Source organism: Malaya genurostris, chromosome 3 (genome assembly GCF_030247185.1).
Source record: "Malaya genurostris strain Urasoe2022 chromosome 3, Malgen_1.1, whole genome shotgun sequence".
Lineage (NCBI taxonomy): Eukaryota > Metazoa > Arthropoda > Insecta > Diptera > Culicidae > Malaya > Malaya genurostris.
The window spans coordinates 69,615,319-69,639,130 of NC_080572.1; the positions used below are offsets into that span (position 1 = coordinate 69,615,319).

At 37.0% G+C, this 23,812-nt stretch overlaps 1 protein-coding gene across 1 annotated transcript; it reads right to left on the minus strand.

Annotated features, from left to right (window-relative positions):
* Window positions 1-758: 758 nt before the first annotated feature.
* LOC131438280 (sodium/potassium/calcium exchanger 3-like) lies at window positions 759-21,187 on the minus strand. Its single transcript, XM_058608167.1, has 7 exons — window positions 20,394-21,187; window positions 9,315-9,581; window positions 9,115-9,251; window positions 2,398-2,568; window positions 1,920-2,337; window positions 1,518-1,862; window positions 759-1,459 (listed from the first exon to the last, which is right to left on the minus strand). Exons 1-7 carry the CDS (start codon window positions 20,512-20,514, stop codon window positions 1,134-1,136), a joined length of 1,785 nt encoding a protein of 594 aa, XP_058464150.1. The 5' UTR covers window positions 20,515-21,187; the 3' UTR covers window positions 759-1,133.
* Between the last annotated feature and the right edge of the window lie 2,625 nt (window positions 21,188-23,812).

Sequence of the window (23,812 nt, forward strand, 5' to 3'; positions counted from 1 at the left end):
TTCCGTTGATTGTAGGTTAATCAGAAAAATAATGGAGAGAAACGTTAACCACTTAGTCGAAATTTCTGCTATCCGAAAACATAAATTCGAACAAATAATTTTTGGGCGAGACAAAGTTCGACGGGGCAGCTAGTTAAAAATATTTCTCTCGGATTCTTAAAATAAACCAAAGAGATTGTTTGTGCATTAACTAGTATAACCTACAGAATGGAACAGTTCTCTGACATCGATGAGAAAACGAAGTGAGTTCCACTATTGTAGGTATTTCGGGCACTAGAACCCAAGAACGTATAATCGAAGTTGGTTCGTATGGCCATCAACTAACATGATTTTAATTGCAACCGAAAAATATATTTAATTTTCGGTAGGAGCATAATATCATTCATTTGAACCTAAGATTATGAATACCGGACTAAGTGTAATCGCAAATCGTTCTGCATTCTGCTTTCACTGAATGTGATCCCCAGCAGATTGTTCAGCATCCCTTAGGGGTGCAGAATTTACTTCTGCTTTTTTGTGTTTTTGTGTCGTAAATTTTCCCCATCCTCCTTGTCCAAACCTTACCATTTCCCTTCAATCCTTCCCTCTTATATATCGGGAAAATGACGCTAAAAACAAATTGATGGCAAGGCACAAATCTCCAAATATCAAGAGGAACGTGCCATTTGAGCCAATTTGTTCTGATTTCTTATTCCTGATACATTATCTCAGAGTCAATAGATGCGATTAGTTTGTCATGTATTATATTTAATAAGAAAGTATGTAATTAATATCAACATTAAGCAACTCATCAAACGTTTTTATTATACAGCACGTAAATTATTGTTTTCGCAGAAACATAATATAAGGTTTAAGTCTAATAGAGAACTACGCGGAGAGTGTGTACAATAAACATTTTATATGTTCCAAGCAACATAATATCAACTTGTTCATTGTAAAATATCACATCGTTATATTACGGGTTGCAACCTAGAGGTAATCCACATGGATAACACTGGATTTTAGTCCAAGAATGTTCGACGGTCGAGTATCATTTATTCTTAACAACTAACACTTCTTAGCTAGTAACAAAATAATGAGGCAACTTTAACCTTTAGTCTAAATTCGATTTGATCGTGAACCAATAGCTTCTATCAACATTCGTTGCCGGATGTGAAGAAGACGTCCAGTTCGTTTAGCAGCATGAATGTCACCAGTACACCGTATCCCAGGAACAAAACCAGACCTACGCGCTTTCTTAGTTTGAATTTCGCCACATAAACGGTTATGTAGAGGCAAGCAATGGCAAACAGCAAAGCAATGATCGAATACTGCATACCGTAAGAGGCGATCACAGTGTATGCGTTCGTATTGCTTGCCCCATCGATCAGCGTACGGATGAACCAGGGTAGACCCAGTGAAAACAGAATCGCCAACGAATTCGCTCCCATAGCATTCGAAACTCCCATGGCACCGCTTCCTACGATTGATCGAGTTTTGAAAGAATAAATTCAACATGAAACAGATTCCTAACCTACCCGTTCTGATGATAATAACCGCCGAAATTGCTTCGGGCATACAGCCTCCCATGGCCAAAAACGTTAACCCCATGACCGTGTCGGGTATTCCCAAAGTGTAACCGATAATCGATAACATCCAGAACGTGAAGAACGAACAGCACCCGATGAGAATGATGCACATAATAAATGTCAACGGGTACCAACGGCGCATGGTTTGCGGGTTCGGTACTAAAAACGTCAGTACAAAACGTATCGGCCAGCTATAAAACCACCAGAAACCACGAAGCCACGTTTCTTTGGAAACTTTCCATAAAGTCATACTCTCGTATTCCTTCGATTCAGGAATCATGTGACGGGATGGTACTGAAATGAGGGAAAATGTCTATCATTGTCAAAAGTAACCATTTCAGCATAACTTACTATGCAAATCTCCCACTTTCAGCGGAGTTTCTGCCATTTGGTCAGACAGAATGGAAGCAGTGGACATGCGAGTTCTCGGTTTTTCCAACGTTATTCGAGGTGTAGTGGTTATCGATTTCACTCCGTTGGCTTCCAGTTCTGCTTGCGCTGCAGCTTCCGCTTCGGCCTTTTCTGTGGCTTCGATTTCCCGAACAACACGGGCACACAAATTCCACTTCACTTCGATATATTTTTTGGCAAAATTCATAATTCTTCTGTTTTGGAACATAATAACAAAATAGTTTGCCAGTAGAATGACGAGCACCATGGCTTCGTACCAATAGATACGACCATCCCAGGCAAAGCCAATCAGAACACCCACATGAAAAGCGAATACGATCGAGTCCCGAGTCAGTGGCCACCAGTCGAGTTGAACGGGCTGCCGGAAATGAAATTAGTAGTCAGTTTCAGTATCATAACACATGGATGGTGATTTTACCGTTCTGGTTGCCAACCCTGCCAGTGCAGCCACACCCAAGGTATTAAACAGCAGTGATCCCATCACCGTACCTAGGCCCATGTCGGATTCTGCGATGAATGTGCTGATCGTGTTGGTAAAGAACTCGGGAGTACTTCCCGCTATAGCCATGAAGGTGGCCGCTGCGACATCCTGTAAAAAAACAAAAAAAATCAGTTATTAATTACTCGATCTTTTACAAAGGACTTGACCGAAAGATGATAAGTAGAGGATCCAACAACCTTCAAGAACTATCATTCAGAGGTTAGTCTAATTTAGGGCACGCAACCGTTTTAAATTTTGTTTACGTTTCGCCTTAGACTCATCAGTGTATAGCAGTTCAAATTGAACTTGCATTAAGCAGTTCCATTTGAACTGCTATGCACTGAAAAAAAAAATAAAAAATTCAAGAACTAGACAAAATGATCAGTAAAATTCATTTTCAGTCAGATATTTGAAACTAAACGCATCCAAAAAGCCCCTGGTCTGACCAAAAAGGTGGGTAGGTAATGTCGTAAGACATAACCGGATGACACGAATACGGATAAAATGGATTTGAATTCTATACTTGATATTCTGGAACCGAATTTCAGAACCAAATGCTAGAACTGAATTCTGGAAATTTTGATGCAAGATGCTGGAACTGAACTTACGAAACGACCGAAATTAGCTCTGCGCCTAATTCGTATTACTGTTTTTGAATTAGTTAACTTTAACAGCAAAATTCCCGAAATAACTATGAAATTAGTTTAAATCGAGAATTTATTTTGCTGACAAAAACACTTATTTTTAGAGAATGTGTTTAGTTGGCGAATATCCAAGACCCAAACCAGCAATATTTCAATCCAACTCGAATTTCTCATTGACAACTAATTTTGTTATTAAAATCAGAAAATTTGTTTTTATTTATCTATCACTATCATTGCTGAAGGAGAGCACAAAGAAAACAAAAATGGAATTGGTTTTATTACAAATTTATTAATCTCAAACTCATGAGAAGTATCAAAGCAAAACAATCCATTAACAAGCTAAAAAGGACAGCCTTGTTGAAACTGCTTGCAAATTATTTTGATATTTTTCGCATGTGTTACGATATATTCATATATAAATATCTAAACTGATATGTAAAAATGACGTAAACTCTTAGTGGAAAGTGTATTTATTCAGAATTTGTGCGCATTTGAAGCGATTGTGCGTAATAATGTTTTTACGCTGAACAGTGAAGTGAGCTTCAAATATTGCACTCTAATTATATATGTCAAATTATGTTTTTTGTATCTTTCAACCATCCGGACTACGCCGCGATTTAAAAGAAAAATTTTTTAATAGAAGTTTATGTTTCGTTTATGTCTTTTTCTCCAATACAACATCGTATTTATACCTGCCAATATAGAAAAGATTAAACACAAATTTGACACAAAAGCACATAAAAGCAGAAGTAAATTCTGCACCCCTAAGGGATGCGGAACAAAATGCTGGGGTATGGTTTTAAGTGGAAGCAGAAGTAAATTCTGAACCTCTACGAGGTCCCGAACAGTCTGCTGTTAATAAAACCTCCAACCTCCGAGAGGATTTAGAGATCTTACAAAAGCGACACCATTCTGCACTCCCGGAAGAATGCAGAACGATTCGCAGTATGTACGAGCAGAAGTAAATTCGGTACCCCCTAAAGAATGCCAAACAAACAGAAAGGATTCATTCACTCCAGGAAGAACGATGAACCCTTCTGACTATAGCTCCTTACCACATTGGGTGAGAAACGAGAGAATATCATTTAATTGTAGCTCCGCATACACAGACTCAACCATGTATGGAGAACCAAAAACCCGGATACGTAGTTGCGTCAATGCGGGACAGTTACATATCAGATGATATGAAGTACCGTAATCGCATTCACACAAATCACACGAATAATACTCAGCACGAATAATACTCAGTCATGTGATAATTGAGTTTGCAATGTCCAGTCAGAACTTTGACCAGAATACTGCAATGATGCTTGGAAAAATGCAGTAGACACTTTGACATTTTCAGATTTAAATCTGGTAAAAATGCTTTTGTCTGAGCGCAAGTTTGCAAGCTGCGCCAGTAGCTGCCATGTTTGGATGCAGCCCAAGAACGAATTTTGTGCTTTATCCAACTAGTTGAAAGTGGTAAAGCTGGTTCAGAACCAACGAAATCATTCGTTGCACCAGCTCTATCCAACTCATCAGCCCATTCATTTCCAGTAATACCAGAATGGCCGGGTACCCATAAAAAGTAAACAGCATTTGAAATGCTGAGGTCTATAATTTGAGTTCGACATGCGATCTCTAGATTCGACCGTGAATCATTCGAACTGAATGCATTTAAGGCTGCCTGACTGTCGGAACAAAAATAAATTCGTTTACCACAGATCCTCTGCTGAAGTGCCGATTGTACTCCACACAGAATCGCGTAGATTTCTGCTTGGAACACAGTACAGTATCTACAAAGTGAATGAGACTACTCTAGTCTCATTTCACGACAGTAGACACCAGCACCAGCACGACCATTCAACAGAGAACCGTCCGTATAACAAACTATGTGTTCATCAAGTTGTCGTTCCAGACAACCAGACAACCATTCCTCACGAAGAGGATAGCTCACATTGAATGTTTTGAAAGGAAAACTGCATGTGAGAGTTAGGTCACTAGGAGCGAGTTAATTCTCATCCCACGTAACCATTTGAGACCACAAGCGAGTGTGGCTAGTAGCATAGTCTAAAGGGTTACTGTTCCAAAGCCCTGTAACCTCATGACGGTATGCACAAGATAATGCTTCTTGTTTTAGGAACACATGTACTGGTTTAATACACAGTAGCGCCTCTAGAGCAGCAGTAGGAGTTGTCGTGAATACTCCTGTCATCGCCATTAGGACCATCCTTTGCAAATGATTAAGCTTTGACTGATGATCATTTGAAAAAGTCGATCTTGTAGGTAGATCATTTTATTTTCCGTTATATCGCCTAAATCGACTTCGTTTAAAGGAGCGAATGTCATTGAAGGAATATTGGCATGTAGATTTCTACCTGTTACACTAGTGTAACTGCCATTACAAGAAGATGATTTGGCCAATCTACCTATTTATAAATTGTGTTCGTTAGAAGATGAACTGGAAGGCGTTCCTGTGTTTTGATTATTCACATTAGAAGAATTGAGAGGTATTTGTCTACCTGTTACCAAAGCGTAACTGTCATTAGAAGAAGATGATGACGAGGTCGATCTACCTGTCAATAAATTGTTTTCGTTAGAAGACGAATTGGAAGGCGTACCTATTTTTTGTTTAAAATTCGAAGAAATAAGTGCCTTAGAAGAATTAGGCGTGGTATTTGTAACGGTTTTTTGATTTTCAGGTATGTTCTGTAAATTTGTTTGACTTGTTGTCTAAGCGAACGAGCGTTTAATTTTTTTTCCTGATAGGACATTTCAAAGAATTGGATTTATGATTTCCATCGCAATTTGAACATGGAAATTTATCAGTAGTTTCATTCATTGGACAAACGTCTTTCGAATGCGATTTACCACAATTCAAACACCGGATATCCATATGAAAGTTTTTGGTACCATGGCCGAAGCCTTGGCAACGACGACATTGCGTTAAGTTTGCAATACGATTATGCCGTTTATAATGTTCCCAATGAATTTTAATGCGAGAAATGAAACGTACTTTTTCTGAAGTTTTCAAATTGTTTACATTACTTCGATTGAAGTGTATTAGGTAAAGTTCATGGGAAATTCCAGAGCGTGGTTTAGAATTACCATTCGCTCTAATTTCAGAAGTATTACTTGGGAAGGGGCAAAACCAAGCAATTCGTTTAGTTTATTTTTAATTTCATCAGAACTTTGATCATTTGATAAACCTTTCAAGACAGCCTTGAAGGGTCTGTCTGATTTTATATCATATGAATAAAATTTATGAAGTTTCTCGGACAAACATCGGATAAGACGTTCGTAGTCTTCCAATCCATCAACCAAGATTCGACATTCTCCTCTTCGTCCGATTTGAAATGAGACTTTTACTTCCGAGAGAAAAGTAGAAAGCACAGTACGGAATGCTTTGAAGTCGGAAATCATCACCGTCACTGGTGGCATAGACTGTTGTTTCTTCCCAGAACGACAAGGGTCCGTGTTGGGAATTTTTGAAGAATTTTCTTCTATGTAGCTACAATCGGATTCAGGAAGAATCTCGTAAATATTTTTAGACGGCTAGAATCAACGGAAGGGAAGTCTGTCCGTTGTCTTTTATATTTACATTCAGATTCTATAAGATCGTCAATGTTGTTAGAAAAATTTGAAATAACGGAATCGGTTTTCCTCCGTATTGTATTTTTGCCTTTCTCTATAGAAAGGTATTAGAATTGCTGGAAAAACCGACTTTCGAACGGAGCCTCGGAGACCCATAGTGTTATATACCATTCGACTCAGTTCGTCGAGATCGGAAAATGTCTGTGTGTGTGTGTGTGTGTGTGTGTATGTATGTGTGTGTATGTATGTGTGTGTATGTATGTGCACTTTTCGAAAATATTTGAACGCGCTCAATTTTCTCAGAGATGGCTGAACCGATTTGAACAAACTTGGGCTCGTTTGAAAGCTACTGTCGGGCCATTGATCAAGTTCGAAGATCGAATGGCTGTGACTTTTGGTTCCGGAGATATGATTGTATAAGTGACGTAACCGACAAAAAGCGTTGTATTTGAACGCGCTCAATTTTCTCAGAGATGGCTGAACCGATTTTAACAAACTTGGGCTCGTTTGAAAGCTACTGTCGGGCCATTGATCAAATTCAAAGATCAAATGGCTGTGACTTTTGGTTTCGGAGATATGATTGTATAAGTGACGTAACCGACAAAAAGCGTTGTATTTGAACGCGCTCAAATTTCTCAGAGATGGCTGAACCGATTTTAACAAACTCGGGCTCGTTTGAAAGCTACTGTCGGACCATTGATCAAGTTCGAAGATCAAATGGCTGTGAGTTTTGGTTCCGAAGATATGATTGTATAAGTGACGTAACCGACAAAGAGCGTTGTATTTGAACGCGCTCAATTTTCTCAGAGATGGCTGATCCGATTTTAACAAACTTGGGCTCGTTTGAAAGCTACTGTCGGGCCGTTGATCAGGTTCGAAGATCAAATGGTTGTGACTTTTGGTTCCAGATATATGATGGTATAAGTGACGTAACCGACAAAACACGTTGATTTTTACCGCTCTTATATATATAAGGGTGCCAAAATTTTGGGATCAACTCTATTTTCGTAAAGTTCTAGTGCTCAAAAGTTTAACCACCTCGAAAAAAGCCTTCATGCAAAATTTGACCTAAATCGGACATGCTTAAGGGGTGCTGCCCGGTGGTAAAGGTTTGACAATTTTCGATCTTGAAAAAGCATGTACTCCCCCCTATGGTGATTTTTCAAGATATATGAAAATTTCACTAAGTGGACTAAGAAGGCTTTTTTTAGAATAGCATCACTGTTCTCATACAACTAGGCAACGCAAATGTCAAGCACTAGTTTGGAAAAATGATGCTGACTGTGTGATATACACACTGAAGCATGCTTTTGTGAACTACTCGAATCAATCTGAATCAATTAGTTTCGAAATTAGTATCCGAAATTATTTAATAAAATTATGAAATAAATTTTCATGAGACTGTTATGAAAGAAGAGAAAGGCATTATCACACCACTAGGTGGATTAAGAAGGGTTTTTAACCTTAGGCTTGTTGCCTTTATTCCGTTTTGAAGATTATAATTGAACTAGGTCAAATTAGTCTTCGAATAGACTCCTAGTTTGGTTAAGTCTTGATAAAGACTGATTTTGTGGTAGTCCTAATAAAGACTGATTAGTTCGAAGAATAACTTTTCAATGGATAGCCTTAAAAAAGGCTGATTAATTTTTTAGCCTTGAAAAATACTGATTATATTAGAATATCATTCTTTATATAGCCTTAAGAGAGGCTGACTAATTGTTGGTCTTCAAAAAGACTGTTAGTGATTCAGGTAGCCTTGAAAAAGACTGAAGCCTTGAATCAATGAAACTCTAGGTAGCCAGAAAAAATTTCCAAGAGCCAAGAGCTATTCGCGTGCGGTGTAAATGACTGTTCAACACCGACGAGCCTATTCATGATTATTTGCAAACTGTACTGAGTAGATACGTCACTTTACAGTGTCAAAACAACTCTCAGACAATAGAGTCACTGCCGAAAAAACAAACCTTATAAGAAAAACAACCTTTAGATGTAAAGGCTCAAAATACATACAGCTAGAGTTAGCTGTGGTGTTTGATAAATAATATACTGTTACAGTGTCGCTGCAGTGAAATCCGAGTCGTAAAAGTCAGATTTCAATTATTTTCCTCAATCCGGCACTTGTATCGCTTATCAATGATAAACCAGCTTTAATTAAGCTCAAGTGAACGTAACAAAATCGAAATTTATGTATGATGTCAAGTGTTCAAAAACCACCCCGGCATTATCTATTCGATACCAACCTAAACTTCTTTTTCCCAAACCTAATCATGCATATTTTTATCAGTTTAATCGAATCGACGCTACTGCGTTCTGATTTGAGCAATATGAATCTGCCATATTCTATCGCAAAACGCTCGACTGCCATAAATTAAAATAAATTCACCCACCATGAAACTGTCAAACATTAATCGGTCAATTTTAATCCAATTTTTACCTGTGTCAATTTCAAATCCTCGCAGATACATTCGACCGACGGAAGAAAATATTCGCTTACAACATAGGCCAGAATGGTGAAGAAATAGATTGCACCGATGAAGTGAAGAACAATTGCTCCCTGTAGTCGCTGCTCCTCTGTCAACATTGAAATATCGTTAGTTTGAGTTAGCAGCTCGAAAAAGTATTCACAACACTCACGTGTAAAAATATCATCCGGCAGTTCGTCAATGGCCGATCCTTCATCACAGAATACTTCCACCTTACGGCCATCTTCCAGCACTTCGAAATTGATTCGGCGGTACGGGTACCAGTGCCAGATGTGTTTCTCCAGTTCTATTCGTTCGTCCAACGTTAATTCTATCGGAGTTACACCACCCAATGCGACATGGTGGAAGTTTACCGTGCTATCGTTCCAACGGACAGGTGCCTCCGGTATATGCTCAGCATATTCGACGTCGAATCGGTCTAGAAGGAAATAAAATAAGGTCAATTCAGGTAAACTAACACTCCTAGTACCAAGCCTTAATAAACAAATTGTCATATCAAAGGTGTTTCTTAACCAATAATAAAAATTATATTTTACCATCGTGTAATTAAAATGTGTAAAACGATAATTTCAGTTATAACATTTTTAACTTTAGAAAATTTCAGCTCGAAACGTTCATAGACATTTGCAAAACAACAAATTCTATTCAAACACTAGAATAAGTTCTTTTTTCTTCACGTTTCGTCTTCGACCAATCAGTGCTTTAAGCAGTTCAAATTGAACTGCCATTGCTTTTCTATTAAATTTAAATCGCTAAGCAGACGCAAAGTATAAATTATTTTTTGTAACTCTAATCGATAATGCACCGAGGTACATTATCCTATCTGATGTCTTGGGCATAACCAAAGCTTGAGCCGTGAAATAATAAACTATTGTTTAGATAACTATTTAACATGAAAAATTGGAAGATTTTGAAATGCATATTGGCCTTCTAACGACAGTTCGACAAGTAGATAGCGCTATAGTTCAAACGATGTTGTTCTCAAATGAAGCTGTCAAAATACATAGGAATGTTTATTTACTGGTGAATTTTCATTTCTTTGCGGCAGAAATTCAAATGATCAAAGAATATTCTTTTAGAATACCGGAAAAGACGTCGACTAGAATTTCTATCAATTTATTCAAATACTTCGTATGAGAATAAATTTAATTTTTTCGCATTCGGAATGGTCTACAGATTGATAATGTTGATTTTTCTTTTTTAATAAAATTTTTTAACGATATTATTCATTAATCTGAGTTAAGTACAACAATCATTCTTATTACACTATTGATATTTGATGTTGTCGAGTCGCATTGATCACGATATCGACCCGAGCGTAGCGCTGCGATAATTGATACCAAAACCACAATGCAAAACTTTCAGTTTTGTTTAAAAAATTCGAAAAACATCAAAAACACGAACCAAGAAAATAGACCAGTTCGTGCTCGCATCGCATCCGACGCAGTCCAAAATTTCTTACGGTCGCGACGACAGAAACAAAGACAATACAGTGCAGTGAACAATAGAGTGTACGAAATGGGCAAATACGATTTAACAAAGCCTGAAACTTGGCCTACAAGGCCAAATTCAATTTGTATTGATTTCAAGCGCTGCAAAGTTAGACCTGCAGCAACCGAAATTGAAATCTTGCTTAAGGAACGAATGCATCTAAACGTTAATGATGTAAGTGAGATTCAATTCAACAAGGCGTCGAACTGTGTGTACATTATGTTTAAACGTGAAAAAGATGCAATTGCATTTGCTTCGGTTAATAACGGGGTGCACAGTATTGATCATGACAATGTTAAATATAAAATCCCTGTGTACATGGTGGACAATGCCATAGAAGTACGCGTGCATGACCTTCCCCCGCAGACCAGCGAGGGGTATGTTCGGGAATGTATGTCGCAGTACGGTGAAGTTCTTTCCATCGAAAAGGAAGTATGGCGGAATTTTTTCCCGGGTATCCGGAATGGCGTGCGAGTGGTACGTATGCAACTACGTAAAGCAATTCCATCTTACATCATTTGTGGTCAAGACGGGATACATCCGTGTAAAACGTTGATTACGTATGAAAATCAATTGGTTACATGTCAGTTTTGTGAACAACCTGCACACTACGGCAAACCTTGCACTGAAACTGCGAAAACAAACAAAACAAACAAAAACAAGGACAACCGCTCAACAACGGAAACTAGTGAATGCAGTGCTCCTGTTTCAAAAACACCTTCACCATCTAACCAACTATCAACTGCAATCAATGTACAAAGCGCATCTGCGGCAACTGCAAATGAACCCAAGACGGCGATCAACAACGAAAACAAGGAAACGGAAACCGCTCACAACTCCAACGATATAGCAATGGATGATACGAGTAACGGACAAAACGACCTCCAATCTTCGCTAGAAGGAAATGGAAGCTCCTCTCCCCCTAGAAGAAGGGTGACAACGAGATCCAACAATAAAAAAATAATTTTATGTAACAAAAACATGGGTAAATCGGCCACGTAAAGCTATACGCAAATTGGCCTGAATAAAAATTGTTAAAAAAAAAAAAAAGAAAATAGACCATTCGTCATAATTTGTATTTATTACTAGATTATGATAAAAAACGATATTTTATTCAAACTAAAAATTGATCCTTTATTGTACGAGGTTAAACTTGAGCACAATCAAAGCCGGATGAAATTTAAGATATTCCTTTACGAATTTTCGAACTTTTGATCGAACGCTCTTCATCAAGTTCCGGACAAGTGTCGCATCGCATTTTTTGGTCGCTTGAGCCCAAATTTTTTTAAACTCCTGCATGTTCCCAGCTGCCTTACCAGTCTTCTTGAAGACCCTCTTCACGATTGTCCAGTAACGTTCGATGGGTCGAAGCTGAGGGCAATTTGGTGGATTGATATTTTTCTCAACGAAATTTATACCCTTTTCCGCAAGCCAATTGAGAGTGGTTTTGGCATAGTGAGCCGACGATAAATCCGCCCCAAAACAGTAGAGGTGTACTATGCTTCTTATATATAGGCAGCAATCTCTTCTGGAGACAATCAGGTCGATAGATTTCTGCATTTATAGTTCCGGAAGTGTAAAAAATGGTTGACTTCAAACCACATGAACATATTGCTTGCCATACCAGTACCTTTCGACCGAATTTCTTCACTTGAATCGACCTGTCCGCATCGCTTACATGCTCCCCAACGACGACAGTAAAGTATTGTGGACCTGGAAGGGTTTTTGAGTACTCCTTTACATAAGTCTCATCGTCCATCAAAACGCATGCATCCGGACACTGCAAAAGACGCGAATACAATTACCGGGCCCTTGTTGCTGCTCGTTTCTTCTGTTCTACACTTTGTTTCGAGATTTTCTGCTTCTTGTAGGTCTTCAGGTGATTTCGCCTCTTGATACGCTGGACCATTCCGACACTCGTTCGAGCTTTTTTGGCCAAATCACGTATTGACATTGATTTGTTCATCATGATTAGAGATACCACTTTCTGCCCCAGTTTCGGGTTGGAAGAACCGGAAGAATAGTGTTCCTCAAACTTATTAATGATGGTTTTAACTCTGGCATGAATTGCAAACCGCTTCGCCAATTTTCGCATAGTAATACCCTTCTTATTTAGGCATGTGTCCAGAGCCTTAATTTTCACTTCCTTTTTAATACGCGACATTTCGAAAACGCAGAATTTCAACCGCACAAATAAGTTAATAAACGAAAGCTGACAGCCAAACGCACAGCATGCTGTGATCTGTGCATAAAAAACCATAACAAATACATGCGTACAACAGAAATGTATGTGGATAGCTTATTTTCGATACACTCCTTAGGTGCAACGATACAATTCTGGAAGTACAGAAATGAAGCTTTGCACTATTCATACAATATATCAACTTATGAGGACGATTTCAGATATTCAGAAGTGTGAGGAAACGCGTTAGTTTTTTCGTCTTTCACGTCATCCAGTTATGTCTCTGACATTACTCACCTACATTTTTCCAATGCTTGCATACGCTTCCATAAATACTTAGGCCAAAGATGTTGTTTGGGAAGCAGTTGAAAGTACATGCAGAAAAATGCCGATTGTTTGAAACAACAAAACGATCAGATGTTTATTTAACAAAACAAAAAGTTGTTGTAAACCGAGAAATCATACGATTTGTGTTTTAGTAAAAAAATTGAATTATACAAGTGACCGAATCCCACATATGATGTAATTCATTAAGACCTAATGTGTCAAATGGTTCCGTATATAGTAATTTCCATTCGGCTAGTAAGTGGCGACTGCATGAATTTTTATGCACTGTTTATCAGCTAATCGGGTGCGTGCTTCTGTGGCTCAGTCGATTAACGCATATACTTTGTGATCCAATGATTCTCGGTTCAAGCCACCGCTCTCTCTATCAGTATTTTTTTATTTGAATGATTTTCATGTTAAAGACTGTCCCAGAAAGTATGATTTCGCTGTAAATAATTCACAAGTTAGATATTCAAATTTTATTCGATATACTGATAATATTAGACTACAACAACAGAATATTATTCTCAACATTTGATACTTAGCCATTGTAGACATTAAATTCCGTACAGACTTCTTGGCGACAAGTTTTGACACATTTTTCCAATCTTTTTCGAACTGTTGAATGGTTTCGGCTGCCGAGACATGTTTCCTAAGATGTGCCTTCGTTAATGCCCAAAATTCCTCAATTGGTCGAAGTTGTGGGCAATTTGGCGGATTCATGTCTTTTGGGACGAAAGTGACATTTTTGGTAGTATACCATTCTACCGTTGATTTCGAGTAGTGACAAGAAGCAAGATCTTGACAGAAGACAACAGGATCCTTGTGACTTCGAATCATGGGTAGAAGTCGTTTTAGTAAACATTCCTTGATGTATATTTCGCTGTTCATTGAATCAGTGGTGATGAAGGGTTTCGAAATCTTACCGCAGCTACAAATTGCTTGCCAGACCAAAGCTTTCTTATCAAATTTTTCGACTTCAATCGATGTCTCGAACTGGTTTAACACTTGCCCTTCTCGCACCGTATGGTCCCGGCAAGGTTTTGTAATCGAGTTTCACGTAGGTTTCATCGTCCATGATTATGCAGTTCAAATTTCCAGCAAGAATCGTATTGTACAGCTTTCGAACCCTCGGCCTGATCGATGCTTCTTGTTTCGGACTACGATTTGTTGTTTCTGTTTCTTATAGGTTCGAAGATTCAAACGTTCCTTAGCACGAAGAACATTTGACTTCGAAGTGCCCACTTTTTTGGCCACACCCTGAACTGAAACTTCCTTCTTTTGCTCGAACGCTTTCAGTATACGTTTATCCAACTGAGGGTCAGCATGACCTTTTTTTCGACCCGTTTTCGGTTTATCCTCAAAGGTGTTATCCTCACCGAACTTCCTGATTGCATTTCGCACGGCTTTTTCACTTACTTCTTCCATTTTTGCTATCTTTCTCAGTGACAGATCGCGTTCTGTGCACCATTTGTACACAATTTTTCGACGTTGTTCTGCTGAATGTCCACGCATTTCGAAACAAACTAATGAAAACGAATAGACAACTGCACAAGTGGTTAGAGAAGAGTGTAAACAACAGGACGCAGCCATAAAAATTGACAGATTCTGAACCATTGCGAAATGGCAGCGGTTTTTTGTTGCGTCCATACTTTCTGGGAAATTTTCCAATCACACACAATATTGAATGTACTTGTACGTAAATTTGAGCGAACTGCGACGCTTCATTTATGTGCGTCTTAAAAAATGTGAAATCACCGAGTTTTTTCGAGGTCTGTAATTTTAAAACGTCTCGAGATATCATGGATTCTAGCCAGAATTTGCCGACTGCACATTAGAGCTTATTTGATCAGAACGAATGTTGGTTGTATCACATCCGATTTGTTGTTGTCACTACATCCACCAAAAAATTCTTGGAACTATCCAGGAATTCATGATGTTTACAATAATATTTTCTGCTTTTGGTACTTAGTTTCAACCGGTAGTCGCGGGTTCACAGAACGGAGTAATTGGAGTTGATTAAGTTAATAGTTGAGAAAAACTGGGGTGCAAAATATTATTGATTTTTTTCAATTCATTTTTATTATGTGTAAAAACCCTCGTCTTATTTTACTACATTTCAAGAAGTTTTGGAAGAATTATATATACTTTTTGTCCACGCTTAGTGGATAACAATAATCTATAGTTTAAAAAATTCTGAAAATCCAAGATGGCGCCTTTCGGTTTGAGGATATTTTTTCAAATCGCTCTTTAATTTATATTTTCGAGACTGGTTTGACAAGTAAGTTATTGAAATTAATGTCATATTAATTCCTAGCTTGAGCATAGGAACCCCAGATTTGTTTGTGGATTTTTCAAATTTGAATGAATTTGAACATTCCATTTTTAATGTCATCGTAATCGGGTTTGTCCCCTACACAAACCCATACTAAACAGTAAGCTCTCGTGTGCTCCGCTGTATGTATGCACCGTTAAAATTCTACAAGTGATGAATGCAAAATTTACACAGTCAATCAACTAGTACGTGCGATTATCGACATTGGAAAAGCATGACAGTTTTGCTCGTATTCACGTTATGTCTTTGACATTACCGACCAGTCCTTTTTTATGAGCAAAAACTTCCACTGTTCTACCAACACATACCGAACTCAAGGTTGATGCAAAAGTTCCCAGTTGCACGTTTATATACTTATTTTTTTCTCCAACGTTAAGTGATTTGTCAAACTAACAAAATCAGTAATGTAGGGGAGATCGGGGCTAGTTGGCCGGACGGCCGTTTGGCAGAGCTGCTTTTCTGAGAAGGCTATTGTGCGCAGTGGCGACATCTATAATGATTTTGGTGGAGCATTAGGTACCGACGTAACTTTAGGTGTTTCTGTGTTGTCGTTTGTGAAGGAGCACGTTTTGCCTTTCTCATATAGAAAGGTTATGCAATCACTTGAAAAACCGACTAGTGAAAATTGGCCCGGAGGGCCAAGTGTCATATACCATTCGACTCAGTTCATCGAGCTGAGCAATGTCTGTGTGTGTATGTATGTGTGTGTATATGTGTCAAATAATCTCACTAGGTTTCCTCGGAGATGGCTAAACCGATTTTAACAAACTTAGATTCAAATGGAAGGTCTCGTGGTCCCATACGGAATTTCTGAATTTCATCCGGATCCGACTTCCGGTTCCGGAGTTATAGGGTAAAGTGTGTTACATATTGTACACCGTCACTTAAACTGGCGGAACAAAAATCGTACAAAATGTTATAAACTGGACTCTTATTCCCAATCTTAGGGTCAATTGAAAGGTCTTATGGTCCTTCCAAAAATTACTGCATATTTTCGGATGCAACAAACATATAAGTCGTAATTTAGAGTGCGTACTGGTAGAGTTTGTATATCATGTTAGTTGGTGGCTGTACGAACCGACTTTGATTATACCGGTTCTCGGGTTCCGGTACCGGAAGTGCATATAATAGTGAACCCACTTCGTTTTCTTAAGGATGACCTACGCAATCAAAGCACTGTTTTATTATGTATGTTATGCACAAACAATCTCTTGGTTTCTATAAAAAATCGAAGAGAAATAATTTAAATAGAATACCAAAATATTATACATGAGAAAGGCATCATTACACCACTAGGTGGATTAAAACAGGTTTTTTTTTGTTTTTTCGGCACTGGTGAATAAATTTCTGTTTTTGTAAAGTAATACGTGTAGCGTGGATCAATTTATATTTGATTTCCAAAAACGTGGTGCCATTGGAAAGGGTATTCGAAACTTTACAAAATGGCATATTGCTTTTCAGTATAACCTTACTTTTATTTTTGTTAATAGTGATTGTTCTCGAAAACATTCATTGGGACAGGTTGGCCGAGTTTTTTTCGGAGTTGGTCGAGTTGTAATTTTGGCTTAGAGTAAAGTGGATATTCGTGAAATGTTTTTTTTTATGGAATTGGATTGTATGTTTATATTGATGATCATAAGAAAAAATCTACATGAGAAATAAGTAATGGAAATAAATTAAAATCGTTGACAAATAACAATAAGAAAATTAAAAGTTGGAAATTGTCGACAGAAAATATGATTCCAATAATTTATGCACCAAATACCATCAAAACTTTTAGCATTTAGAGTTCTTGTCAGGATTTCTCGCAGATTAGCCCAACCCCGCACAAAATTCGTTCATCAGTATAGAATCTGTCGCAGATGTAAGCCATCCTGAAAATAACACACCTCTCCCCAAGGCTGATTCGGAGGAGCGTCAAAGTCGTGAATCCCGAATTAATACCAAATTTTTAACAATTCTCTGATAAAAGCAGCATTGGAGGAGAAAAAATGAAACCAAGCGTAAGCGCGAACGCTGGAGGAGGAAAAGGTAGAAAGGAAACTGAAAAAGTTCACTAATGCGGTCAAAACTAATTCCAGAATAGTTGAAAAGACTCAAAAACCAAAAAGGGGAGTTTTTTCACGTACTTACATAATAAAAATGATGCATAGAGACTTTTTAACTTATGAAAACGTTGATGTGTTTCACATATTTTTTAAAACTGGGCCAACCTACCCCTGCTCTGGGGTTGGTTGACCGATTTTTTTCATCGCATTTGATTGTTAATAACTATTCTCCTGTTTTTCATACAGGAATGAAAAAAAATCACCCATCTGCTCAAAAGGTACCTACATATATTTCATGATATTCCTTTTTGCCTTTCTCATATACAAAGGCTATGCAATCGCTGTGAAAACCGACTTTACACCTGAGTTACGAAGGATCGAGTGTCACATACCATTCTATTCAGTTCGTCGTGATCACAAAAGGTCTCTGTGTGTGTATGTATGTATGTGTGTATGTGACAAATAATGTCACTCAATTTTCTCAGAGATGGCAGAACCGATCTTCACAAACTTAGATTTAGACAGAGATTTAGCTTACTTCCCAAAAAGATGGAAAAACGCTAAAGTAATTCCTATCCTCAAACCTGATAAAAACCCCGCAGAAACATCAAGTTATCGACCAATTAGCTTACTTTATTCCATCAGTAAACTTTTTGAAAAAAGTATCTTGTTGAGAATGATGTCTCATATAAATGAGAGTTCAATTTTTTTATCAGAGCAGTTTGGGTTTCGTCATGAACATTTCACTACTCATCAACTTGTAACGAACATGATAAAAGCTAATATATCTACTAGGTTATCTACTGGAGTTGCTCTTCTAGACATAGAAAAAGCATTCGACAGTGTTTGGCACAAAAGTTTAATTGCAAAAATGTCTGATTTCCAGTTTCCTATTTATTTGATCAAAATGATTCAAAATTATTTAATTGATCGTACTCTTCAGGTTAGCTATCAGAATTGTAAATCTGAATTGCTACCCGTACGAGCAGGTGTTCCGCAGGGTTCAAGCGTAGCTCCAATCTTGTATAATATTTTCACTTCTGATCTTACAAATCTACCCGTTGGTTGTCAGAAATCGCTATTCTGTGACGACACAAGTCTGTTAGCCACAGGTAGAAATCTAAAAATGATCTGCAGTCGCCTACAAAGAAGTTTAAATATTTTCAGTGATTATTTGTCAAAATGGAAAATTAAACCAAATGCAGCAAAAACGCAATTAATTATCTTTTCTCATAAGCCAAGAGCTTCTTTTCTTAAACCAAACAATAATCACATTCTCAAATTGAATGGCTTGGAATTGGCATGGTCTGATCAAGCTATATACTTAGGTTTAACGTATGACAAAAAACTCACTTTCAAGGATCACATTGAAGGAATCCAGGCAAAGTGTAATAAATATATTAAATATTTATATCCTCTTATAAATAGAAATTCTAAGCTCTGCCTAAAAAACAAATTGTTAATTTATAAACAAATTTTCAGACCAGCCATGCTTTATGCAGTACCAATTATTCAAGTTGTTGTTCCACCAGGAAGAAAACGCTTCAAAGGATTCAGAATAAAATTCTGAAAATGATTTTAAAGCGTCCTCCCTGGTTTAGTACAAATGAGTTACACAGACTCACAAATATAGAACCATTAGATGTAATGTCACATAATATTATAAGCAAATTCCGACAAAAATCGATGCAATCTTCAATTGAATCGATTCGCTCTCTGTATTAGTTAGTAAGTTAGTATATAAGTTCCTTTTCCCCATTACACAATACAAGTAGGTTTAGAATTTTCCTACACAAAAATCTTAGAATTGCGGAAGCAAATGATGTCCTCATGGTAATAACCAAATCATATATATAATAGGGCTGAAAAATCACCACTTGTGGCTGAACATCCAATTTAAGTCTTAATAATTTAATTTTAACTCATATTCCAATTAATAGTTATTTAAAAAAAAACTTCAGTCTTATTCATATCTTTCGTTCTAAATTCAAAAGATTATTTGCTATGGTAAATAAACTTTTGTTCTGTTCTATTCATCTTTCCACTATTTCGGCTGAAGGCTCATCGTCACTGAGAAAACGATGTGTCTATTACGGAGCCTTTTGAATTCTGAATTTGTTCAATATATTAACATGTTCGTTTATGTTTTCTACTTACATTCGTTTATAATTCGGAATAAAGATATCTTGCTTATGTAAGTTAATGGCGAAATCGTTAAAATATAAAATTGTTACAATTTGTTCATGCGATTCAAAATTATTACAATTATTTTTGACGGACTTACATTCTTATTATGCAAAAATCGTTCAAAAACATCTTTTTCGCTAGAACCGAACAAAAAACCTTGAATACCAAAACTGGACAGCAATTCAACCGGTTCTTCCGAAAAAAAAGTTTTCTTTCCGATTTTTGCATTGTCCGGTTTTTGCAAAAATATGTATTGAAACGGTTTTGTGGCTTTTGTAATAAATGTCGGTTTTTGCTTTCCAATAGCAATACTTAAACGGGTTTTTCAAACTAGATTTGACACATCCAACTTTTGCATTCAGTTTGCGTAAAATAAGATTCTAGGTAGTGACACATAACATATCTGATGAGTATTCAAAATTATTTCTATTTCAATCTAATAATGTCTTTTTTTGTAATTGGCCATAAGTGAGAAAATCAATGTTGAAAGTACAAATCAAGGCATCGGATCCAAAAGAGTTCTATTATTAAAATCAGTTCTTTAGTTTCTAGTTCTTATGATGGTTAAAAAAATATCTCTAAATGTTCATTTAGTACGGTGAGTATTCATTAAGTCCGTTTCCCCAGCATACATTAAATAAATATCTAATAAAATCTTACCTGTGAAATCATCTTTTAGTCTAGTATTTGGTACCATGCAGCAAACTCCTATCCAAGTAATGAGTATTACATAAACATGCAGCAGTCTACAAGCACTTGTACCCATTAACAATTTCCACATTTTTTTAAAGTGATGCAATTTATTTCTTTATAGTAACTTTTACTTTTATCAAAATACTGGTAAACTTTTCTTATTATTTCACATAATTTTCTGGTGCAACGTCGTTACAATCAAAACTATCCACGACGCTTCTTACAGAAAGCACCCCAAGCTTCACAGCAGCCAAGATGAGCAACGAAAACTTCGGTACAAATGCAGATTCGATAGCGGAACAGTTACAGACCTCACCGAGATGGACGACTTTTCGGTGTGTCCTGCAACCGACCAGGTCGTAATTTTCAATTTTTTTTTGTCTCGAAGCTCGCGCTTACAACAGTCACTATGGACTTACGAAACTATTCTTACGTCGTTTCATTTGCACATGATCCAGTGTTTAACCTACGTTCTTAGATCTTAGAATTAACAACCTAATTTATTTTGATCGTATTATCGGTTTGAATCCGGTTTTCACGAGTTCCAGCTCGGTACTGACTTAAAAAACTGTCAGATCGGTATCAATATTGGACATGAAATCACAGCCGAAAGATTTAGTATATTGACAACCGCACGAAAAACTGACCACCGCGTTATCGAACGTTATCAATCATCAAAAGAAACACAATCCCACCAGCAACGACGACGGCTGAGTGAGATGGACATATGCCATTGCCAGAAACATGGACAGAATGATAACGGTTGGATAAAATGTGTACCTCTATACTCCTTTATTTTATCGGATGTACTCTACTGTGAAATTTAGAATCCAACGGTCGGCTCGATGTGTCATTGTCTTAGCCATACCATTGTTTGGTGATATCGATCCAGTGCAGTCGTTATGTAGGTTCCAGTTCTATAAGTCATATGCATTCTATGTTTGTAGTAGTTTGTAGTAGTTCACTGGTAGTCTAACTGAAATCTGTTTTCTATTTAACTAGTATTGTGTGTGTACTTATCAACGAAATTTTTTTCTCGAAGATCAAAAGGCTGTTATTTCTGTTTACGGAGATATAATGGAATAAGTGACGTAACCGACAATACGAATTGTTTTATTACGGCTCAATTTTCTCAGATATGGTTGAACCGATTTTAACAAACAGGCTCGTTTGAAGTTACTATTGGGGTCATTTATCAAGTTCAAATACCAAATGACGTAACCTACAAAACGCACTTTTTCTCTCTCCTCAATTTTCTCATAGATGGCTGAACCGATTTTAACAAAGTTAGGTTCATTTGTAAACTACTATTGGTTCATTAAGCAAAGTTCACAATTTTGAACGCATATAACTTCTGCATTGTTCGGAAACTCTTGACTTAAATGTGCGTAGTAAAAGTGGAAATGTATTGAGCAATTCCACAAGTTAACAGTAGAAAAAATGGCAAACTCAGAATCGACTTTTTTCAGATTGATCGAAACTTGGCATGGTAAACCGTATGTTTTGCATAGATGAGATGGATTGAGAGACCGGTTCAGCTCAAGACTGATATTTAAAAAGGGTGTATGTATATTTACATGCACTTTCTACAAATCGAAATGAAAACTGTAAATTTTATAAAAATAGTGTCAAGAAGAAGTTGTAGGAAGCCATTTGAACAGTTTAATGAAAATATATATTGTTAAAAAAGTTGCACACTATTTCCAAAATTAGGAAACCAACCGAGAAACAAATTGAGAAAAAAACGTTTCTTTGATATATACTTTATGTTCCGTCTTCGACTCGTCAGTACATAACAATTTATGTTGAACTGTTATGTGACCCAGCAGTTCACCATAAACCGCTAGACAGACATGAAAAACTCTATCATATTTTTTAAAATAATTTTATTTAATAACTTATTGTCCAACATTTTGGTTTTGATATGATAATTTACTATTTCCAAAACTTCAAGTTTTTGATTTTAAAACAATAGTCATTTAGACTCCAGAATACAGATGAAAAAAAAACAAATTTACATCTAACGACTTTTCTTCTAGTAGCAGCCGTTCTAGAGATATTTAGACATGAAAGTCAACAAAACTCGGCTCTTTGTTGGCTTACACCGTTTTAACAAGTCAAACATCGCTTTAAAATAAAATAAATTCCATTTAATTCCAATATTTAAAATAAAAATCTTTAATATTTCGTCACTGTCAGGCGCACCGTAAAATAAATGAAACTAGTCATGCGCATTTTAGCTCAAACCGGTACCTAACCCAAAAAAGTCTTGGTATTACATTCCTGTAGTGGAATTTAACCTTCTGTTTCAACAGACTTCGCACACTCTGAATAAATGGCTGGTGTTACGATCCTACTGAGCAATTCCAGAAATGCTTAGCAGATCATCAGACTCGACCTTCTCCGATTTGGATGAAACTTTGCACATAGCTTCAGTATGGCAAACCATACGTTTTGAACCGATGGAGAGGTCAATCCGACTCACGACTGATTTTTAAAAAGGGCGTATGTATTTTTTCAAATCACGAAAATTGCCTTTTTCAAATCGTTGTAACTCGGAAACCGTTATTTGTACAAAAATGGCGTTCAGGAAGAAGTTGTAGGGAATCGATTGGGCACTCTGAAAAAAAATATACACTGAAAAAAATTTTTGATTTTTTTTTCTCAATACTTACAAAATAATCCGAAAAAGTTAAATAAAAACAAAGCATGGTTTTAATTTTTTTTTGATAATTTTTATTTTAAAGATGTACAAAAATGGCGTTCAGGAAGAAATTGTAGGGAATCGAATGGGCACTCACAAAAATATATACCTTATGATCAAAAAAGAACCGGAATTTTCATTTTCAAATTCCTGCGCTAGTCCAATCGGCAAACTTTCATTCTCTCAACGTTTGCAACACTTTTATACACATTGTGTCAAATTTTGACGCATATCGTACGATTAGTTTTTGTTTGGCGTCTATACAAAGAAGTTGAAAAATTTTCGTGTGGCGATTTTTATAATGGATGAAAATTTAGAACAGCGTACGTGCATCAAATTTTGTGTTGCAAATGGATTTAAGTGTTCTGAAACGTTGAAAATATTAGAAAAGGCCTTTGGTGAATCGTGTCTAGGAAAAAAAGGCATACGAGTGGTATAAACGCTTCAAAGGTGGTCGTACAAGCTTGGATCATGGTGAGATCCCTGGCCGCCCAACAACATCTGTTACTGGAGAAAACATTGAACCGGCGAAGCAAATCGTGTTGCAAAATCGTTCTGTACCGATTAGAGAGATTGCTGTGTTGTTGGGCATCTCTCATGGATCAGTCGAACACATTTTAACTGATGTTTTGGGTTTGAAACGCGTCGCTTCTCGGCTGGTGCCAAAAAAGCTGAATTTCAT